The 21,694-nt window shown below is 34.0% G+C and overlaps 1 protein-coding gene across 1 annotated transcript in view; it reads left to right on the forward strand.

The window, feature by feature from the left end:
• GRIA4 (glutamate ionotropic receptor AMPA type subunit 4) overlaps positions 1-21,694 on the forward strand; it is a 250,640-nt gene that overhangs the window by 224,601 nt on the left and 4,345 nt on the right. The window contains exons 13-14 of the mRNA XM_047754351.1: positions 16,469-16,583; positions 18,733-18,867. Coding sequence (XP_047610307.1) covers positions 16,469-16,583; positions 18,733-18,867 — 250 coding nt within the window. The remainder of the gene's footprint in view (positions 1-16,468; positions 16,584-18,732; positions 18,868-21,694) is intronic.

Genomic DNA, 21,694 nt, shown 5'->3' on the forward strand with positions numbered 1-21,694 from the left:
TTCTTTCTAGCCTTTTAGATTTTAACGAAACTGGGGTGATTAGAATAAATTTGTTTGGGGCCCTTTAATTTTGGAGAGGGTATCAACAGGGAGTCCCTTTGGCTCACACAGTCTTAGATAGTGCTGTATTTTAAAACTTTGTTTTGGTCCCATCAATGCTCATTTTATTTATCTCGATTCTTTATAACCATCTAAAGATTTCCATCTTCTTGTGATGAGCTTCACTACACTACTTTTTCTGTTTCCTCTTTATTCCATCACTTTCAAGATTTGCTTTATTTACTGTATTTTTAACAACCCTTTAAAAATTTCCACCTTGTTGGGAAGTCTCTTTCCCCTAAATTCTCTTATTTATTAACGTATTTTTTAATTAGCATCTGTTAAGACCCACTGAGGGGAAACAGAGATTACAAATTCAACAAGGCCTCCTGAACAAATTTTTTGTTTTTATTTTTTTAAAACTAAGGGATTTTTTAAAGATTATTTGTTATATTTCTTTGTATCTACCTTTTAATTTGGTCATTCCATAGATACCAATAAAACATCTGCTTATGATGAGAGCTTCCTAAAAATTGACCAATGTAGAATTTTTTCCATTTCAAAGGATCCATCATCTGGTCATTGATGGGTAAGATCTTAATAGTGACTCAAACAAATAAGCCTATTTATGGAAAGACCCTGAGGTAACTTTTCAGACAGTACCATGGACACAAGAGGCATCCTGAGCGAGGGCACAGATGATGTAGTCCCCGTGTTCCAAAGGCTCCCTCCCAAAAATAGTCTAAGAAAGTTTGAGAAGATAAAGGCCCTTTATGGACTGGCCCTTTTATGATAAAACTCCCCTGAGAGCTGAAACAGCTGGACAAAGAAACTGCTCAGAATCCCAGTCTATTTAACTGGCTGCCAAATGCAAACTCGTATATGCATCTTTTGAAAGACAGAGACCAGAGAGATTTTTCTCATTGGTATATAAACCAAGCTCTTGAAACATAGAACAAGACAAAAGGAAAGCCTAATCAGACTAATGGTTTTCCTTCTTATAACAAATGACACAAAAGACAGAGACAAAGGAAAATAGTGACTATCTGTAGGAGGGAAAAGATCAACCAAGAGTATTCTACCAAATTTTAAGTCAAGAGTCACCAAGTTCAAGGAGCCAGCCTCACAAATATTTTCTCCTGCTACTCTAATTTTAGAAAAGAGATAAAGTCTTAACACTCTCTTTTCCAACAGACCCAGAAAGCAGAGATCCAGAAATCTGACTGACATGATAAGAAATATTACCTTCTGCTGGCTTTTGTCAGGTGTGCCAGGGTCTCTTACCTGCAGAAGCTTTGTAGGGAGTTGTGTTCAGCCAGTAAAGTTGAATCCCATCTAACAGAGAGGAAGACGTTTTCCGCTACCCTTATAGGTTGTTCTGGCTAGTCTAAGAATTACGTTGATATGAGACAGATTAACAGGAGAAAATCAAACAAAAGTTCAATAACATGTATACACAAGAGAGACCCAGGAAAACTGAGTAACTCACCAAAATGGCCCAAACACTCAACGTAAATACCATCTTCAGCTAAAGACCAAAGAGGATGTTGGGGGCAGTGGCTTGGGAATACAAAGGTGAGGAAGACATCACATGGAGATTAAAAAGCAAATATTTGGGAAACAAATGTTTGCTGGTCTGTGCATAGACAATGGAACACAGAGTATACCCTAATCTTGAAGAGTTTCCCTACCATACCCAGCCCATATTCTTTACATATGTCTCTGTAATAGCTCTATTTCTGTAATAGGTCCTCTATCTAAATCCTTAAGATAGTTAGCAGGAAAACCAAAGTTTCTTCCTGAGTTTTTTGGGCCTTGATTGTTTTCAGTTTGAAATAATTCTCATGCCAGACATTTTGGGGGGGCACATTTTGCTCCCCTGCAATTCCCTAAAATTGTATATCAATTTGGGTTTTGTATGCTTGTGCATTTTTCCTGAGAAATTATCTATGCTTTCATTGACTTCTAAAAGAAGTCTGTGACCCAAAAGAGAAGAGAAAATTGTACTGTGTGACCTAAAATTGACAAAATCATGAAACTAAACTGCATGAAATATTTGTAAGGATTACAAAAAAAATCATACTAAAAATATGATTCAATTTTTTATTTATTACAATCTCTAGCTAGTGTGCTGACTAAACTACTGGCAGATATCTTCACAAAAATCATAGTGTTCCTTCTAAGAATCACATTCTTCATACCTAGTTCTCAAATAGGAATTAGTCACGCACATTCCAAAGAACACAATTTAGAGACAATTCCTGGAGTCTAGCCCAGTATCAATTCAATTTGTTCAGTTCTTTTTGACTCAATTGGAGTATGAATTACAAACATTTCTATATAATAACTTAACTGCATATATGTCATCCAAAATCCAAAATAAAGACAATAAATTCCTCCTTATTAAAGGGGCTTTCAAATGCTCAAATCATGCTATGTCTGAATTATTTTTTCATATAAACAAATTTTCCTCAGAATTTTGATATTATTGATCAATTGTGCCATTTTATGCAAATCTTACTTGTTATCACATAAGCAAACTAGAGTGAAAATTTAATGCCTTTTTAAAAATTTTTTTCATGTGGAGTTCTCTTGTAGTACAGCAGGTTAAGGGTCCATTGTTGTCACAGCTGCAGCTTGCAGCACTGCTGTAGTGCAGGTTCAGTCCCTGGCCTGGGGAATTTCCACATGCTGTGGGTGTGTCCAAAAAACTGTTTGCATATGGAGAGAGAGCAACTAAACCCAATTTATGCCTTTTGAAATAAGTGCACAAATCCAATGAAGCAAAAAGAGCTTTGTGCTTGTTTACTGAAAAGAATAATTTGGGAAGAAAAGTAATAATATAGCTACAAGTAAAATTGAAAACTTAGTGGAGCATTGATAAATGCTGAGAGTTAGTTAATCTTCCAGGCCTAAATAGCTGATATAGGAGTAGAACTGTGAATACAAATAACTTTCCTTAAGTTCAGACATAATAAGTTCTTATTATTTGGCGGCCTATTGATTTTTATTTACTTTTTATATTTCCTTGAGTGATGAAATAGTTCTTCTTTCAGTTATTAACTGACTATATCTAAAGTTCTAGGGTTTTTTGTAAATTCTCAGTTTTTCCTACTAATTTCCTCTAGATACCTTCTTGGGGAGGGGCTGGGAAGGAGGGGACAAGGGATTGGACATCATTAAACCACAAAAGTAAAATCCCATGTGATATTTGTTCCTCCCTACCTATCTCATGTGGTATATGGCATGAACTTTCATGTGCGTAACACTTGTTACAATACTAACAATTCAGCCATCATTTAAATAACAGAATGAATAGTCTACACAGAGTTGCTTTTTTTTTTTTTTTCATGAAATTACTGTTTTCTTATTAGAGTGGCTCTGGACAAACTTCTGCAAATATTTACCAGCTGAATAACAAATTTTAAGTCAAGTCAGTTTTCCAATCTAAATTTTTTTTTTTTTTGCTTTTTTTAGGGCCAAACCCACGCATATGGAGGTTCCCAGGCCAGGGGTCCAATCAGAGCTATACCTTCCGGCCTATGCTACAGCCACAGCAAGTGCAGTCCAAGCTGCATCTGTGACCTACACCACAGCTCACAACAATGCCAGATCCTTAACCCATTGAGAGAGGCCAGGGATCAAACCCACAACCTCATGGTTCCTAGTCAAATTCATTTCGCTTGTGCCACAACAGGTGTTCCTCCAATCTAAAATTTTTGTTTGATTTAAAAAAAAAGGGGGGGGATAAAGTAAATATGTCATATGATGGAAGATTTTTTTAATTGAATTTTTAAAAACTTCAAAAAATCAAAAAAGACTTTTCTTATAGTCTCTAATACTTGTTTAGGGAAGAACATAGTTAGTTGTCAGCCATGGAATTTCTTTTTCTAAAAACAGAGGTATATACATACTTTTTTAAATGGCCCACTTAGCAAGACTCACGTTTATTCACGATCACATTCATTTAATCTGGCCTAAAGAGGAAAAACAAAAACAAAAACCACATCCTGTCTAAGTTTGTGTGAAATCGCAAGGTTTCTCTTTAGGCCACTGAGAGTGTACTAAGCTTCTGCAGATCCTAGCTGATGGGTAGACTCATATATAACCTCTCTGCCTGACCTGTTACCTTCAAATAAGAACCTTTGTAGAAGGCAATTGCATCACATGTTCTCCATCCAGCCTGTGCTTAGAGGCACGAAACCAAGTGAACCAAAGCAAATCACATTATCAGAACAATGACTTTTTTAAGATCCTTAAGAATAGCTCTAGGAGTTTCTGTCGTGGCACAGCGGAAACGAATCCCAGTAGGAACCATGAGGTTGCAGGTTCGATCCCTGGCCTTGCTCAGTGGGTTACAGATCTGGTGTTGCCATGGGCTGTGGTGTAGCTTGAAGACACAGCTGGGATCTGGCATTGCTGTGGCTGTGGCCTAGGCCAGAGGCTACAGCTCCAATTAGACCCCTAGCCTGGGAACCTCCATATGCTGCAGGTGAGGCCCTAAAAAGACAAAAAGACCAAAAAAAAAAAAAAAAAGTAATTCTAAACTAATTTCGATCTCTTTCTTGGGCCGCTCCGGTGACATATGGAGGTTCCCAGACTAGGGGTTGAATCGGAGCTGTAGCCACCGGCCTACGCCAGAGCCACAGCAACGCGGGATCCGAGCCGCGTCTGCAACCTACACCACAGCTCACGGCAACGCCGGATGGTTAACCCACTGAGCAAGGGCAGGGACCGAACCCACAACCTCATGGTTCCTTGTCGGATTCGTTAACCACTGTGCCACGACAGGAACTCCTGTTTTTCTTGATCCAAAATACACTATGTATTTAGATTTGCAGGAAATAATTCTATTAGGCATTATAAAATAATTAAGAGAGGTTTTCTAGTCTTTAGTGATTATTAAAGTGTCCATTTTCATTCCAGAAAATGTTGGGTGAGCAGGGAGGCATAAAAACAATACAAACTTCAAATCAATCATAATCCAAATACCTATAGTTAGCTATTTGTTATATTTCTTTCCAGCATTTTGCCACTAACATTGTGTATATATATATATATATATATATATATATATATGTATAAACATTATATATTTTCCCAAATTAAGGTCAAAATGAATATATAAATTTACTTGATATTGAGCATTTTTACTTGATATTAAGCATTTCCATGGTCATTAAAATATTATGATTATTAAACATTCAGTCATATGGATTATTAGTGCTTATCAATGCTATCACTTCAGAAGCTTAGTGAAAATGTACATATAGCCCCCAATTCAGAAGATTCTGATACAGAAGTTTAGCTTTGAGTATCTGTAATATTGGTTCCAACACTCAAATCAAACTTGAAAGCTACTGATGTGCACCAAAATCTACTTAATTTTCCCCTTTTGTTGGGCATGTAAATTACTTTCAATGTTTTGCTATATAAATATACTATGGCATTTATTATGTCACTTTGTCAGATCATTGATTACTTTCTTAAGATTGACTTCTAAAAAGGAAATTATTATCAATAATTATAAAAGGTAAGAATTGTTTTAAGCTTTTGCTGTATAAAGCCGTATTATTTTCTTTCCAGTTTTAAATTCTATTTGCAGTGCATGAGGACACTTATTAAATCCTTGAATATAATAAACATTTTCTTTACCTTTATATTTCCCAATATGAGAAGGAAAAAAAAAAGAATTTGTATTTCTTTAATTCATGTCAGTTTAATTCCAAGTAAAGTTTATACTTCTTTCTGCATAAAATATCTACCAATGTCCTTTGTGGATTTTAAAGGGATTTTCTTAGGTGTTTACATAATTTCTTATTGATTCACATAATTGTATAAGTTCTTTAAAATATATTAGTATTTATTAAGACTATGAAAAGGAGTTCCCATCATGGCTCAGCGGTTAACAAACCCAACTAGCATCCTTGAGGACGCAGGTTCCATCCCTAGCCTTGCTCAATGGGTTAAGGATACAGTGTTGTAGTGAGCTGTGGTGTAGGGCACAGACTTGGCTCAGATTCCGCGTTGCTGTGGCTCTGGTGTAGGCTACAGCTCTGATTGGACCCCTAGCCTGGGAACCTCCATGTGCTGTGGGTATAGTCCTAAAAAAAAAAAAAAAAAAAATTTCTAGCATCATTCAGGTAAATATTCTGGACATTTTTAACATCCTAATATTTAAATTGTATAGAAAGCTTAGTATGTAGAGAACACTTAAGATAAAAGCATACTGGCCTAAAACTAAGGAAACTTTCTCAAGTGTATATAATTAATGGATCCTTTCTTAAAAGATTAAATAAATCTTGTGTACAAAAAAATGACTAAATCTAAGGCTTGTGTATCAGGTTTTTACAATAATATCATCAAATCCAGGAAATCATAAAAATACTAAACAATTTTTAAAATTTCCCTATGTATTTAGATAGATATTTTATCAGATATAAACTTTAATATCTTACCAACAGAAAAATTATACCATAAAAAATATGATCTAGAAGTAAATACAATTTGTAAGGCATACGGTAAGCATAAAAGCCTATCTGAATCTATAGCATTTAATGAGAAATTGTTTATGGAAAGATAGAGAGTAAACAATAGATATCTTAGCCTGAATTAAGCATGTTTTCAACAAGAGAATCTTAATTTGCACTGGACTTGTTTACCCAAAATTAATAAATGGAAAAAGTTTGGGTCTGTTAGTTCCCATTCTAAAGCTTTTGTTTCATTAACAAAAATGGGTCTCAGATGCTAAGGCAATGAGGGATGGATTTTCATAATCTCAAATTCAATTGAACAAAATTTCAGGAGTAAAAACTCTTGGAAGTTTTCTAGAGGTCCTGGAATTTGTCTAAGTGAGCATTTTTGTTCCAGCCCTGAGTCACATTCCCCAGCATCTCAGCGCTATGGAAAAAGCCATTTGGAGAGGGGTTTTTCTTACCTAGGGTTCCCCTAAGTCAGAAAAGAAAAAGGTGGAGTTCCCATTGTGGCTCAGCAGAAATGAAACTGACTAGTACCCATGAGGATGCAGGTTTGATCCCTGGCCTTGCTCACTGGGTTAAGGATCCGGCATTAACACAAGCTGTGCTGTAGGTCACAGACATGTCTCAGATCTGGTGTTGGTTGTGGCTGTGGTGTAGGCCACAGCTACAGCTCCAATTCGACTCTTAGCCTGGGAACCTCCATGTGCCACGGGTGTGGCCCTAAAAAGATTTAAAAGGAAGGAAGGAAGGAATGAGGGAAGGAAGGAAGGAAGGAAAATAAGTATGTTACCTGGGTCCTATTGCAGTCTATAAAAAATCATTGTCAGCACACCTGAGCTCTCAAATGTGTTTTGCACATCCAGCAAACATGTGATCACTTGTTGTCTCTTCCTTTCCCTCTATTTTCATATGAAGCAATCCATTCCAACTGAGTTTATTTTGTGAAAGCTGCATTTAATAGAATAAAATAATTAATTATAAAATAGCTCACAATATTTTTCTCCTTTCTCTTATCTGCTTGGCAGATCACTATTACAGCTTCTCTGATGCTTAATCAGGACAAGAATATCCCTTATCATCAATAAGTGTTTCTGTCATTGATTTCAAAATCTGTGTCAAATGCAAGAAGGGGATTCCAAAGCAATAGTAAAATGTGCTGCAGCAAAGATCTGCTTTCTATGGCCCGTATTCACCTGACTCCTTATGACTTTCTTAGACTTGCTTATAATTATTTCTTAAGGGTTCCTTATTCTTTTTGCCTAGATAAAAAAATACTTTTTAAGCTAGTCTAGAGAAATCGTAAAGTAACTTTACATATGTATATAAAAATAATTTGATGATTTTCATTAATAACATGTAAAAGAGATGCATTCCATAAAATAGATGTTCAAATGGTCCTTACAGATGTGATTTATACAGCATATTAAATAGCAATCTCAGGAGAACCTTAGACATCAAGTGATTACATAAATTACATCTTTAGTCAGACAGCTGTAGAAAATAGCAGGCACTTTTAACAGGCAAAGGGATCTTGAAATCCCAAAGACTGTCTATAAATATTAATTACAAAGTGCCTTCATTTAAGAAAAGTAAATTTTAATGTGGTAGTATATTGTGGATTCTATTGAGGGAACACAAGAAAATTTGGATAAATTGTGAACTGAGCAATAACTTACCTCCTGGTCAAGTATATTATATTAATCAAATATAGATACATTCACACACATATATATGGATAGCAGTGTGAAACTAAACTGTTTTTACATGGCCTATTAGATGTTTTTAGAAAGACAATGTCATAGAATAACTTTGTAAAAAGCTTTATTCCAAACAATTTTCTCAACATAAAGCTTTTTTTCCTTATCCATTTTTTAATTTTGCTTTTTTGTTTTCTATTGTGCTGTGAAACTGTCTTTGGATATGGCTAATAACCCTGTTAAATAACCCTCTCATGAAATAATTTTAGTTTTATCAAAGTATGCTCTAAACCAACATGCAAAATAATTGGGATAACACTTTATTTTAAAAAATCTAATAGAAATGTTTAAGGTTAAAGTGGATTATAAAAATAATTTTTTCCAAAATAGAAAAAAAATTAGTTGTTAGTTTCAACTAACATTGAAAGATAAATTTATTTAGCTTCTTATGGACAAAAGACAAATCAAAACAATTTTATTTTATCCCAACAGCATTGTTTGTTTTAAGTATATGTCTCCAGCTTCACTGAATATTCATTCATTCCTACATTTCATTCTGGTCCTTCTGGAGATTAAACTGAAACTTGGTTTTATTCACTTCAGGAAATATATTAATTATTTCATACCACTAATGTGGGACTTACTTGAGAATGTAGGAACAGCTAATTATTTAATTAGCATTCAGTAAATGGCAGTATAATTCTTAAAAAGGGTTAATATTCTCAAAGCACACACACTCAGGGAAAATGTTTACTCTCCAAGTGGATCAGACCATTACAACACTGAAAAATGCACATAACTTATCTATTACAATTTTAAGAGAAGAAGTACTTCAATAAGCTCATCAGTGGTGAAATATGCAGCACTTTTTATTAGTCAACTAAATGATATTTCACATGCAAATTAATGTTCAAGTGCCACTCATTAACATGAGATTGTTTTATTTTATCTGTAATTCATTTGGCATTAAGTAATTGCCAAACTCAGTAATTATGAAATAGCACAAACTATACCCAAATTCTCTCAGTATATGAGCCACTCCTTAGATTTAATAGACATTTCATTAAATGCTGAGAAAACCTCTTAAAAGATTTAATGGATCTTTTAAAAACTATAGCTTGAAAACAAGAAAGAAACCAAGTACATGGGGAAAAAAGCCCATGATACATTTTTTTTAGTCTTCTTAGAGAATAATTAGAATCTGCTACCCTTATTCCCCCATAGAGATAAATAAGGAAATCTAATCTAGTGTTTGCAAAGTCCACATCACATGCAACCTGACTTCCTGGGGTTTAATTGTATGATTTAAACAGTCAAATTGGATATGTGACCCTGGTTTCTAAAGAGCATCTAGTGACTTTAAGAATCAACACAAAATTGAAATATAAGCTTTCTGAGAACTGCTACCACCTTTCTTTTGACTATCCTGTGACTACTAGCCCAGGAAACTGAACCAATACAATTAATAAAAGGAATAATAATTAAGCCATACTCTTGGTGTCAGGAAATCAGTACACAAAAATTAATGGCTGATTTGTTGATTTTTTTAATGCAACTGTTTTTCCTTCTGGGAATGAATTTTCACTTGTCTCTTATTGGTCGTCGATATTCTTAGAGGCAAAGGAATTCAGTATACGATTTTTCTCAATTACCAGTAAATTTAAGTTTAAGTTCTGAAAAAAAAAAAATCTTTGTAATTTGTTGATGTTGATGTCAGTTATTTGAAAATCAATGAAATGTGAAGTGAACAGCCCCAAATACTACAGGTTTAATACACTTTGAAAGTACAATTGCCTTTGGTTTGGACTCTGGTGGAAGGGGCTGCAGGATGACAAAATGAGAGGTTTATTTAGCGTCTGGGAGAAGCTTATAAAAGAGCTTAAATCCTCATTCCTTCTAACATCTTAACAGCTGTGCAGTTTCTTACAAAATATGTTTTATCGTTTCAAGAAATGCTGTTAACCTCGCAGTTTTAAAACTGAATGAACAAGGCCTCTTGGACAAATTGAAAAACAAATGGTGGTACGACAAAGGAGAATGTGGCAGCGGGGGAGGTGACTCCAAGGTTAGCCTCAATGTCACCAAAAGCGGGTAAACAGTATGTAAAGTAATAAGTGCATCTGCTGGGAGACATAATTTAGACCTGCTAACACCACCAGAATTGGTAGTTAAGCCCTTCGCAAACTTAAGTATGCAATTACTGTTAAAGCAAAAATATTTGCTAACAATATCAATTTGGGTACACACTAACAAACCTCATTAAAATAGTCACTGAAAATCTCTGGCTTTGAAGAAGTTGTGGATCAGACATTGTCCTAGGAACCTTCGTTTTAGAAAGTAGGATGGAGTGCAAGCTTTTGAAAGAGAAATTTAGTTAAGAGGAGAAAGAACAGAGAGGACCAGTCTTATTTTCTTCACCAGAAATGCCATGAAATTTGTGTGTGTGTGTGTGTGTGTGTGTGTGTATGTGTGTGTGTGTGTGTGTGTGTCCTTTTAGGGCCACACCTGAGGCATATGGAAGTTCCCAGGCTAGGGGTCCAATCTGAGCTGTAGCTGCAGGCCTACACCACGGCCACAGTAACCCGGGATCCAAGCCATGTCTGCAACCTACACCACAGCTCAAGGCAATGCTGGATTGAGGCCAGGAATCCAACCCACATCCTCATGGATACTAGATGAGTTTGTTACTGAGGAGCCACAATGGGAACTCCCACCATGAAATATTTTTAAGTAATAGCAATAAACTGACTCCACTAAAACCCATACCCACCAGAAAGTCATTTCTCCACTTAAAACTCTCAGACTTCCATTAAATAGTAAGTTAAATAACAAATCAAACAATCATGAGATTTTTTTGTTTGTTTCCATAAATGAATCAAATTACAAAAAGATCAGGCCACAAAAACAAGACCAACTCAACTTTATCTTTGCTGCATCCATGTTATATTTTCAGCTTCATAAAGTAATGCTTTGTTTTTATTTCTAAGCAGTATCTAAAGAAAAAAAAGGTATACAATTATCAGATATTATTAACTAATGTTCTAGAACTCTTTTTCACTGTGGATAGACTAAAGAAAACAATCCAGAGATGGGAATATTCTGATTGAATTTTCTTTCCTTACATATCTTCGATTGCTATGTAAGAACATTGAGAAATTTTAAATATACACTCTAATCTTTCTTTTAAATTCAAGAGAATTGGCCAAAACAAATCCTGCTCATCTAGGTTCTTGATTGGGCTACAAATTCTCTCACTAGCCTGGCCACCAAACTCAGAGAATAATGCTCTGTTTACAGAGTATCTATCAGTGAGTCTGCTAATGTCACTCTCTTCCAGTGCTGAGAATGCTCCCTCAGCTCTGATCTGACAAGACTTTCAAATCCATCTCACTTGTGCATTTCCATCTAATAGCCAGCCCTGTTGCAGGAAGAGAAAGAATAAACCATGCCAAATGAATATTCTGGCGACAGAGGGAGACATGAAAGAGGATGAGAGAATAGAATTGTGTGGACCCAATTCTGATCATCCATCTCCTATTCTGAGAGAGGATCTGAGTCCTTTATTCCCTTTGAGGGAAAAAAGCAGAAAGGCTAGAGAGAGTCCTCAGGGATTCTTCTGAGATTGTTCCCTTTTAAGAAATCTCCATCCAAGACCCCAACCATATGTTGTCTTAAGGAGTAGTAACTCTCATAATTTGGAGCCCTGACCCCAAATTGTATAAAATGTTCTGATCATTTCCATAAAAATATAAATACACAAATATATACATGTATACATACAGAAATAGAAAATTACTCATTTACACTAATAGTCTATCCATTTATGCAAACTAGAAATGTAATAGCACCAGAGAAAACAAAAATGAAGATATTCTATTCAATTTATCACAAATATGAGCAAAATATAACATTGCTTAACAAATAGAATTTTCCACAAAAAATGAATAGTGAATACCAGTTTTCATGTATATTAAAGACGTTCCAGAGAAAAATAAGTAATCAGAAGCAGAAATGTACATATAATGGAAAAAATCTATGTAACAAAAGTCATTTTAATTTATTTATAAGGGCTTGGATAACTCAACTGAATTTTAATCTGCTTCCAACACATTGTTTGGTACATGATGGACACCAAGTTGATATTCGTTGTCCAAAAAAATAAATATGACTCTAAACTTGTAGTTTTCAAAAATCAAACTGCTTGTCCCTCTAGATATATGGTACATTACTGCCACCAAACATGAACTATGAGATGATATTCTAAAATGTTATTTCATATTATAAGAAGCCGTTTTCTAAAATGTTATAAAAATTAGTATAGAATGTATGTTAATTACATACATAATTGCAGTATATTCTATTTTCCCTCAAGAATCTTGTTTTCACACGGGAAAAATTTCAAGTAGGTTGTATATTGACATAATATCACCAATAGGATAGGTAATAATAATACCCTACTCTGAATTTATTTTAAAATGTGATATTTTAAATGGCCTGACCTAACTTAGACCAAAGTAAATTGCCAAGAGGCAGTTGCTGCCTTTTTATTTTTGTTCTGTACTTTCTTTGGATGACTGATTCTCTTTTTACACTTACCTCACCTCCTTCTGTTTGTGATTCATCTAGCGAAGGGGGAAAAATGGAAAGTTGTACCACACATGAAGAGGTTCCTATGAGGGGTGAATCGACCCACCTGTCATTTACAGGATTGTAACAAGGGAAGACTTCTCCACCCTTCCATATAGCAGCACATTATTAAAGTTCTGCTTTAATAATAAATAATAACTGGACCATGCACAGGTATCTGGGGGTAAAAAAAAAAAAATTATCCACTGTCCTTTCCCTCAAGGAGCTTATCATTGAATATTATTAACAACTGAATTATTTAGAATCACAATGATAGCTTCTAGTCACTCTATGGCTACAAAATTATTAGTATCCTCAGTCAACTGATAGCTATTCCCAGAGCATGACCAAGATAGCCCTCAGCCACAAAAGAAATAAGGAAAAAGCTGTGGTATGTTAAATGAAATATACTGGAAAAGACATGATTTGGGGGCTATGAATTTGTTTGAAAACATACCCCTTTGAATGTTGCTATTATTGGGCTGTGTCCTTTTTTTATGGTCATTCTTGTGAATAATAGAAATTTATTAATTGACAGTGAACAATTAAATATATCATTGTAATATCTAAAATTCATATCCAATTTGATTAATCTGATATGACTTAGTCTGAACACAAACTGTACACAGAATTTTATGCCAATTTTTATGTGAGTTTGATCCTGGATCTAGTTGAAAATTTTGGCAATGCCTATAATTATCAATGACCCACAATGCTAATAATATCTACAAAATTATTGGGTTTTCGTTGCTTTATTATTCTCTTCCTATGTATATAAAATAGGCATACTCATAATGTGGATATTCATACTAAAATCATTTTGTAAATGTGATTGCCAAATAGTGTGTTCTTTAGGAATTATAGTAGATCACACAATACTTAGTTTTTAATTTGGCACTTTAAAGAATGCAGCCCCTTCCTGACTTGAAAATATGTTACACTTGCAGATGGCCTTCTCCACAGCCGTGGAAACCAATGTAATAATAAACAGATTGTTACAGGAAATATACATTCATAAGGAGGGAAAAATGGAAAGAAAAAAACTGTAAACAAAGACTCGTAAATGGAAACCAACCCTTAGAAAAGCAATCTCCCAATAATGAATTCCTTGTTCAGTGCCTAAACACTGACCATTAAGTTTGATTATTTATAAATATCTTTTATTCAAAATTCCAATCTAATTTTATCCTCTGAAACCAGACTACCAGAGAGAGTAGAAGAAGGGTAAAGAGGCGAGGAGAAAATGAAGCAGGTTAGAGAAACACTACCTTAAGAAGAGGGGAGATAAGTCAAAGGCAGTCTTCATTTAACCCATAATTTCACCTTCAATTGTGCCTTCTATAATAAACTTAAAGGAAACAGCTTTTATTTCCCTTCTCTTTTCAGCATCAAGTCCTTCTCCTCCCAGAACACCCCACTGAAGAAGCGCAATATAGGCTAATATAATGTACTCTACACATGTTAAAAAGACTTGTGGTGAACTAGCTTGGGGATCTAAACATCCTTAGTTATCTTTTAAACAAAAACATTTGTTATGAAATCAAAGTAATTTAAATGTAATAATTTTACAGAGAACCTACCTGAGTCAGATACCCTGAGAAATATTTTACAAAAATGAGTGAGATGTGCCTTCTGTTCTCAAGGAGTTCACAGTTCACCAAGCAACCCACAGGTGTGATTTTGTAACAATCACTTCATAAATGGAGGTGGGAGATGTAATGTGGGGGTAGAGAGGTTATAGATAGTAAAATCTAGATTGACTTGGGCTCACCAAGCACCCCAATTAACCATAATCCTCACTCCACCATACCCCTAAACTCAGTTTTTAGTACTTGTATTAAAATCATGCTGATGTTAGATTTTAATCCAAAAACAATATAACATTCTAGGAATGTGGCAAATGCATATGAATGGAACAATGAATTTTATAAGGAGCAACTTTATAAGAGAACACTGATACAAAAATTAAATCAAATTCAGAAACCAGATAAAAGGAAAACTTAGTTTTATGTCTTTTTTAGAACAAACAGTACCAAAAAAATATATTGTAGTTTAACTCTTAACCAGAAAACTCAACCAGAAATCCCTGTTTCCTAAGTCTTCTGTTGTTAACAACAACACAGGATATAAGAACAGACCATACAAACCCTGATTCAGCTACTTCCTAGCTATGTCTATGTGACTAGATGAGTTAACTATTCTGTGCTGTGGCTTCCTCATTTGTAAAATACAGGTGATAATAGTAATTAAACATGTAAAATGCTTTCAGTAGTTCCTGGTACATAAGGGTTCAGTAAGTGTTAGGAATCATCACCATCATTATTAATGCTTTATCTAGTTGCATTGATAGGTTTATGGAATTAACCCTCTGGTAACCAAATAAAAGCATGTCGTGCTTCTCCAAATGCACTCCACATTTCCTAGAATAAGTGAGGCATTAGGAGATAGAGCCAGGGAGAAAAAAAAAAAAAAAGAATGATTGTGGCAGCCTTAGAAACGTTAAGAGGAATGCAAGGAGACTCTCTCCGAATACTTGTAACAGCAAAAGGAAACAAAAACCAACCAATCACAAAAAATGTAACAAAGAAAGCTCCTTGGAGTTACTCTTTCCCATTCATCTTCTTAGTCTTCATTCCATTTACACAGAAGTTAACATGGAAATAAAGACCAGAAGAATTCTTAAACTCTGAGAATCTCAGAACACTGATGCTGACTGACAAGTGAACCTTTCATCTTTGACACTCTTTGTATAAATATGTAGTGTTGAAGGACTCAAACATGGTAGGAAAGAAAAACAGGATTTTATAGTATGGGGAGTTTATTTATAAAAATCTTGGTTACTCCTAACCTATCAAATATTTGTTGGTAAGAGTTTATATAGTATATTATAGTTTCTGCATTTTATACTTAAAAGAGTATATTCATATGGTAGACTCAAGACAGATGAAAATTAGTTCTGGTGATATTATTTAAGTTAAATACTGCAATTCAGAAGGAAAATATCAGCATGAGCTTATACTTTAAAATAATGATTTACGTATTTGTCTTATAAGGACTTTCCTCTATAAGTTGCCCTCTGTCAGCAACACCTGAATTACCCTCCACTTTGAATTAGGTCTTGGATGAGAGTGGCTAGGGAGGCATTTAATAATGGATACTGCAGACATATTTTTAAAGCAAAAAGTAAAATTCTACTAGCTGAATTATGATGCCTGTAAGAAATGAAATCAGTCCAATTTAGCTTCTATTTTAGCCTGTCAACCTGAGTCGCTTCCATTAATTTTGAAAGAGAAAGAAAAGGAGTGAGCTTCTGGATTTTGAATGTCTCCACATTTATGTTGGGAAAATTAAAAATGCTCAAGAAACCCAATCCAAGCTAATAGTTTTGGATTCACAGTAATTGCATACATTTTATTTAAAAATCCTCCCTAGCAGTATGTGCCTGTTACCTAAAGCGATGGAGCAGGCCCCAGTTTTATGTCTGAATCTAAACCTGGGCCTACGTACAAGACATAACACCTACTGTGGCCTCTGCTCTGTCACTTTGCCATGCGATTCTAATGTAGTTTTACTTGAATAACATAAAATAACATATATAATGTTATTTATGTTATTTTCCACGTGAAGAACTCCTGTAAACCTTGCCGTTTTGAAACTCAGTGAGGCAGGCGTCTTAGACAAGCTGAAAAACAAATGGTGGTACGATAAAGGTGAATGTGGACCCAAGGACTCTGGAAGCAAGGTCAGTCGCTGCAGTTCGGGGCCTCCTCTTGTGTTCACAAAGCAGTAAACGGGAGCAATTGTCAAGAGTATATGGAAACTAAAAACTAAATATTTCTCTATACACTGCCTAAACTAGAAGCTAATGTCATAGATTTCTGCCACAGAGTGCCTTTTCAGAAAATTGCAAAGTGCTCCCCATAAAGCTATTAAATAAACTTAAATTAACTATAAAAATATCCAAAATCATAAAATCCCTATATTATTCTCAAAAATACGTACCACTAATAAAAGTTGTGCATCTGTGTTAGGTTTTTGTTTGTTTTGGAGGCAAAGACCATGAAATATATTATTTCAAGAACTTATGTGTTCTCAAAACAGGAAATAGGAAATTGACCAGTAGTCATCTACAAAAACATTTTAAATATTAAACATATCTTGTTCAGAAGTACAGTCTTTTGTCATTACATTGCCAAGCATTCCACTTTAGTTTGAAGAGGACATGTTGTATTTTTGTTTTAACAGATAAATAAACCTTCCAACTCTGTTCTATCAAGATTATTTTAATAAATCAATGTTTATGCATAATATCCTCAACTTCTAAGATCTCTTATTCATGAATTTGTTTTAGAACAAGGCAGGAAACTATAAGCCTGATTCTGTTGAGTACAAATGGAAAGTGTTATAAACAGTTATATGTTCATTCTGAAGAAATAAATGTTACAATTTATCAGTGACTGTAAATACCTGAACAAATTAATAGAACATAGTGCCTAAAAGCCCTTATTGAGGATTCTTAAAATCTTCATTTACTGTTTTCTATATCTTCTTTTAGAAAGAAAAAAAATTCATTATCCTAAGATACTAAATGAATGACTTACGTTATATAGAAGAATCTCAATTAATTTAAGAAAGAGAAAATAATAGATCTCTTTTCAGGTTTTTCCCTATGTTTTAATCACTCTTGTCTGCCTTTGAACCAGAGTGGAATGAGGCAAGCTTAGTCAAATAATGAAATAGTTTATCTCAAATCCTTATGTAAAGTCAAAGAAGCATAAATACTTAATGAGTGCTTATTTTTAAAATGAAGTTATCCTAAATTTTTGACCCAATCAGTTGATGTCATGGCTAAGTGAACAGTGTACAATAGTACATTTTTTAAATTAAACACTCTCCTAATCAATCTCATCAAAACACACTGATGAGAAAATGACAGTCACAGGGCATCCTTAGCATAGTCTACCCAAAATACTTTTTCAAATAATGTTATATAACATATTTACAATTTATGAAAAAATTATGAATTCTTGTTACAATTTAATATCTTCCAATCATATGCTTGTCTATTTCCAAATGTATTATGAAATAATATATATACTAAAGCTCTGGAGAATAATATGTCTAAAATATTAAGTGATTAAGCATTTTTAATTGGAAATAGAATCTTATTTTAAAGCAATAAAGTTAAAAATTTGTCCACAAATAACTTATTTCCCAATTGACCATGGGAAAATTTCTATTTTTATAGTATCTTTTCATAAAGTTATAATGTGTTGCATATATAATATATATAATTATATATAATTATTCCTAAATCTTATATTTTAAAGTGATACTTTATAGATTTCCTGGATATAAATAAAAGAACAAATAGCATATACCCTAGCACACTATTTGCATTTATTTGTTGAAGTTATGATTAACAAAATGCGAAACTGCTAGCTTAAAGTCCTTAGTTCCTAAAATGAAGTTAGGTTTATTCAAGAAAAATCTCAAACATTTGAAATGTTTTAATGGAAGGTAAGCCAAAAGGGTTCCCTTCCCCTCTAATTGGGTTTTAAACATGTCACTTTCAAACTTAATAATAAGCCCACTCCTGCCACTCTATGCTTATATATGGCCAAGTAGAGTGGTTTTCATTGTATATTTAATAGTGATAAAATGTTACAGATTTTATTAAATGTAATTCCACAATTTATTGGTAATCATCACAATTTCACTTCTCCCAAGAGTCATAAGCCTTATGTTTAAATCCGTAAACTTACACCAGTGACTTATACATGTTAAATAATTTCAGGTTAAATTAAGCATTAGCTGTTTGAATTTTATGTGTTCTTTCACCTGCTGGATGCGACTTTCCACTGTTAACTGAAATGTCTTTATCCCCCCAGGACAAGACGAGTGCCTTGAGCCTGAGCAACGTAGCAGGCGTCTTCTACATTCTGGTTGGCGGCTTGGGCTTGGCAATGCTGGTGGCTTTGATAGAGTTCTGTTACAAGTCCAGGGCAGAAGCAAAGAGAATGAAGGTGGCAAAGAGTGCACAGACTTTTAATCCAACTTCCTCGCAGAATACCCAGAATTTAGCAACCTATAGAGAAGGTTACAACGTATATGGAACCGAAAGTATTAAAATTTAGGGGTAGGACTTAGGGCCTACTACAGTGAGTGGGTGATGCCTTCTGTAAATGCAATGTTGTGACCTGTCTGTCCAGTGGTGGTATTGCTTGCTTCTAATTTAGAGCTTTGTATTTTTGAAAACTTCAGTGCAAAGTGGTTCGGTTTTCTTTGGCTGCAGATGTATTGTTTGAAACTTTATGTTGCCAATAGATATCTGCATTGACAGGGTCAAAAAGACAAAAATAAACCTCTAGAATCGCTCTGTAAAATGGGCAATTTCAGGTATATTCTACCTGAATATATAAATTGGGAGAAATTTGAAATTAGATCTGAGTTTCCCCGTACACAGACTGGGCTAATCTCTGGAACAATCTAATTTTAAGATAAAAGCTAACAAAATAAGCATAAAACCTGTTTTAAATTATCAAAGCCTAGACAGCTGCCTATCTTTGATAAGATTATGTTGTTTCCTGCAAAATATATGTAAATTCTCGGAGGCATATGGTATGCATTCAATGAATTTTAGCTCCTATTCTAATTTGTTTTACATTAGCCATCTTTCTATATTTTCAAATAGTGAAACCCTACTGTTTATTCATCTGGCAGTAGTCCTTGAAGCAGACCTTTAGGCAGGAGTGATCATCAGAATATTGACTACAATTCCCATTTATTAGATTAAATTCACCTTTTCACAGTATCACTAAGCAGAATAAGCATTTTAGGCAGTTTCTCCAATAAAGATGTTAGCAATATATGTTTTTTAGTAGAGGCACAGGAAAAATAAAAACTGTAGTGAAAAAATTTTCATGTCAAATGCTTTTAAATAGGCCAGATCAGCCCCACTTACATTCTCTGATCATACTGCAATAAAAAATTGTAAGCATTCAATGAAGTATAGGATGGAGGTCATTTTTTAAGACTCTAAATATCCAGTGCTTATTCCCAATAACGATAGAAAATTATTTTAACATAAGATCTGGAAGCATTTGTTTTTGCTCTTCTTAAAATCAGGTCTCTAAAACCCATTTTCTAAAATTATATATAATTCCTCTTCTGATTACAATGATAAATGAGCCTTTGAACCCCAAGAGACATTCGATGCTTGATGTACCCTAAAGTCAAACACAATATAATTTTCAGAAGAATAAGATGTACACCCAAGGTTATGCCATGTAAATGTGCTTGACATTGATATTTATTTATATAAAGTTATTGAAATACTTGTTAGTATCTTTAAACAAAGAACAAAAGCCATCTCTTTTTAAACAAGATCTAATTGCTTTTATCTATAATCTAAAAATCAATGACTGAGTACAACTGCACATAGGTAAGCCTAAAGTGATTCTTTCCAAATTTTGTGGAAAAGAATTGATAACAAAACCCTCATTTCACTCAGATCAAAATGTTTAGAGCATCTTCTAACAGCGGGACAAAAAACCATGATGATGTCAAGGTTACTTAGCCATTAGAGGAATGCTTTCATCTGATATTTACAGAACTGAAAAGAGATTTTCCCAAAGTGAGAAAAACAGTATCTGACAAGTTTTCAGAGCCAAGTTTTTGGACTTCATTCTGAGATGAATTTCCAAAGGTATCTTCAAAAAGTTTTCTTTAGCATAACAAATGCATTCTAGAGAATTCTAAAAATACTCATGAGTTCCAGTTCAATATGAAGTTCTGAGAAGTTGCTAGAAAGATATATAAATTCCCAGCCTAATACATTCAATTCACATGTAATAAATGTTTTTTGGAATCAGAAGCTTGTGTTGCAGTTCATCAGATGAATTGCCTTTAGAGCTGAGGTTGAACTTTTAAGACAGTAAATGTCAAATAAAAGCATTCATGATAAAATAAAAGCACATATGACTTTTTAAAATATTTAATGGCATTCAAGGCAAATGAAATGATCTGCACCTGTAGAAAAGACTTGAGAGTAAATATTTTTTACTCTCAAGTAAAAAAAAAAAAAAAAATCCATTGTTAAATGGATTTTTCCTTTCAAAAATTCTATTGACCATAATTGTGAAAATGACTGATAATTTAAATAATATTGTCTAAGAATTTCAGAAACAAGACCTGAAACATTCAAAATATGGTAGAATGTCAACTTTATAATTGGTTGTCCCTCAAGAGAAAACATATAATTAAGGTCACAGCCATTGGCCACAACAATCTGAGACCCAAACTAGATGGTAAATTTATAAGAAAGTTGTATAATTTGACTAGTTTCAGCAGGGTAACATAAAGATGAATAGAAATGACATTTTATGGAAAAAGCAGGACATATAAATATAGGAAATAAGAATACTGGGAACTAAAAATACTAAGGGTTTACAGAATACACAGTTGTCAAAAATGTATTAATCTATAGAGAAGAGATTACTTGAGAGGACATGGAATTCTTCCTATTTTGATATTTTCTTTTCTTCATAAAGGCAGTCAAAAAAAGAAAGGAAACAAAAATAGATTTTTTGGCAAAATCTTTTGGAAAAAATCCTTCAAAAAAATCGCAATGCTTTTATCAATTATATTGTAGTTTTTCCTCTTCAAAAAAATTTAAAATAAAACTAAACTAATAGAACTTTTTTTTTTTTTGTCTTTTTGCTATTTCTTGGGCCGCTCCTGCGGCATATGGAGGTTCCCAGGCTAGGGGTCCAATCGGAGCTGCAGCCCCTGGCCTACACCAGAGCCACAGCAACGCGGGATCCAAGCCGCGTCTGCAACCTACACCACAGC

The sequence above is a fragment of the Phacochoerus africanus genome, chromosome 11 (assembly GCF_016906955.1).
Source record: "Phacochoerus africanus isolate WHEZ1 chromosome 11, ROS_Pafr_v1, whole genome shotgun sequence".
NCBI classification, from domain to species: domain Eukaryota; kingdom Metazoa; phylum Chordata; class Mammalia; order Artiodactyla; family Suidae; genus Phacochoerus; species Phacochoerus africanus.